Here is a 2280-nt window from a genome sequence, read left to right on the forward strand (position 1 = left end):
AAGTATCATCACGTATTTATTTATGCCAAGTATCATCACGCATGAAATATATAATTGGACACGGATTAACAGTTGATCAAGGGTCTTAACTATACAAATTTAGTTTCAAATTTCAAAACCCATGAAAGTTTTCCTATATTGAAAGTCAATAAGAAGAGTAAGTACAATCAGGCTTAGCCAAAATAAGAAATAGTCTAATCCTAAGGCACATGTACCCATTCAATTCAAACTTTGAATAACTTACTATTATTGCCTCTAATATTTTTCCAGTCAAACCTTATTTCCCTTGTCAACTACTCTCCCTATAATCTATATATATACACGTCCCATATCCTGTCTTCTTCACCATAAATTAGTTATCATAAATCAAAACTCAACTTTGGGTTTTCTCCTCTGTGTTTTTCAATCATATATAGATCATCAAAATTAACATTCAGTTGAAGTAACAAAAGAGATGGCAATCGTTTTGCGGTCTTCAAATTTCTTGAGTTCATTTAATTGTATTCCCTCAATATCATGTAGAAGGGGGTTGATTAGAGCGAATATCAATATTCGAAACAATCAGACGTATAAAATCTCTCTTCCCAGGCTTCAAAGAAAAGCCAGATTGGTGCAAGAAGAGGAGTTGATTAGTGTGTTGTCAACTAGCAGTAGTTCAATTGAGAAACAACTTAGTCCATCAAGAAGAAGTGATCCTCTAGTGATCGAGAAGCTATACGCGATCAAGGAGGCAATTGCTGATAGAGTGGAGATGCATAGAAATATTGGGGAACAGAGGAGCCAATGGAACAGTATGCTCTTGACATCGATTAATGGGATTACACTTGCTGCTGCTATATTAACTGGACTTGCAGCTAGCAATGGTGATTCCGTTTTGGGACTAAAAATGTCATCCACTTTGATGTATTTGGCTGCTACTGGCATGTTGGCGATCATGAATCAAATTCAGCCATCCCAACTTGCTGAAGAACAAAGAAATGCAGCTAGGCTTTTTCAAGATCTATATAACCAAGTCGAAACAACTTTATCAATCGGTCACCCTTTGGCTATTGATGTCAAAGAAGCTATGGACAAAGTCTTGGCTCTTGACAAGGCCTATCCTTTACCTCTTCTTGGTGTGATGCTAGAGAAATTTCCATCTTCTGTGGAACCTGCTGTTTGGTGGCCTCAACAACGTCGAAGGCAGCCCAACCATGGAAACGAATGGAATGGATGGAACGGTAAACTGGAGGAAGAAATGAAAGAAATAAAGGGAGTTTTGGGCAGAAAGGACCAAGAAGAATACATTAGGCTGGGGGGAAAGGCCTTGAAATTGAACAAGTTTTTAGCCATGTCCGGTCCTTTGCTCACAGGCCTAGCAGCAGTTGGGTCGGCATTTGCAGGTCATTCTCCTCATGGATCTTGGGCAGCCATGCTAGGAATTGTTGGTGGCGCATTGGCAAGTGTAGTTAACACAATAGAACACGGCGGGCAAGTTGGAATGGTATTCGAGATGTATAGGAGCAATGCCGGTTTCTTCCAGTACATGCAAGAATCAATTGAATCAAACTTGACAGAAACAGAAACGGAGAGAAGAGATAATGGTGAAGTGTTTGAATTGAAACTGGCTTTGAAATTGGGAAGGAGCTTATCAGATCTAAGAAATCTTGCAGCTGATTCTTTATCAAAGGGAGAAGAAATTGACGAGTTTGCAAGCAAGCTTTTCTAAGTTTTAACTGTTTAACTAATGGATAACGCATCGGCAAAATGCAGTACATACCAATGTTTATGCAAATAGGACTAACTCATCTTTGTAGGATTTTGTAACGCCATATCTTGAAAGTTGCACATTAAATGGCTAGCTTGTTTGATTCTTAATTATTAACTTTCAATCTTTGACTCAATCTTTCGATTCAGATCTTAATTGCTTATAGCTGTTTCTCAGGCCATCTTCCAAGCTTAAATCGCTTGATGTTTTTTCTTATTTCTTGGCTCCATGAGAAATGAACTACTTTCTTGAATTGAAGCCTTAATTATGCATTGAAATGAGTGAACCTAAACACAACCGGAGATCCTGTGTGTTAATTAACTAGTGATCACCACACCAGAATACTTAGTTCGAAACGTTGAATCCTAAGAAAGTGAGCGTACGTGAGTTTAGAACTTAACATGCGGTGGTAATACTGCCATGCTTCTGACGGAGGGCAGGTCAAAGAGAATGATAATTGTCAGGCTTCTAGGTCGATAAACTATTGAAGAAGAGGGAAGGAGACCAGGCTAACGAGGGCAGGTCAAAGAGAA

The 2280-nt window shown here is 38.8% G+C and overlaps 1 protein-coding gene across 1 annotated transcript; it reads left to right on the forward strand.

Annotated features, from left to right (window-relative positions):
- Window positions 1-337: 337 nt before the first annotated feature.
- Window positions 338-1883, forward strand: LOC107861260 (probable F-box protein At4g22030). Its single transcript, XM_016706610.2, has one exon. It carries the CDS (start codon window positions 455-457, stop codon window positions 1706-1708), a length of 1254 nt encoding a protein of 417 aa, XP_016562096.1. The 5' UTR covers window positions 338-454; the 3' UTR covers window positions 1709-1883.
- Window positions 1884-2280: the final 397 nt, after the last annotated feature.

This window comes from Capsicum annuum, chromosome 2, assembly GCF_002878395.1.
Source record: "Capsicum annuum cultivar UCD-10X-F1 chromosome 2, UCD10Xv1.1, whole genome shotgun sequence".
NCBI classification, from domain to species: domain Eukaryota; kingdom Viridiplantae; phylum Streptophyta; class Magnoliopsida; order Solanales; family Solanaceae; genus Capsicum; species Capsicum annuum.

Excerpts from the sequence above, each read along its gene's own strand:
- LOC107861260 (XM_016706610.2), top strand. The coding sequence starts at position 455 with ATGGCAATCGTTTTGCGGTCTTCAAATTTCTTGAGTTCATTTAATTGT.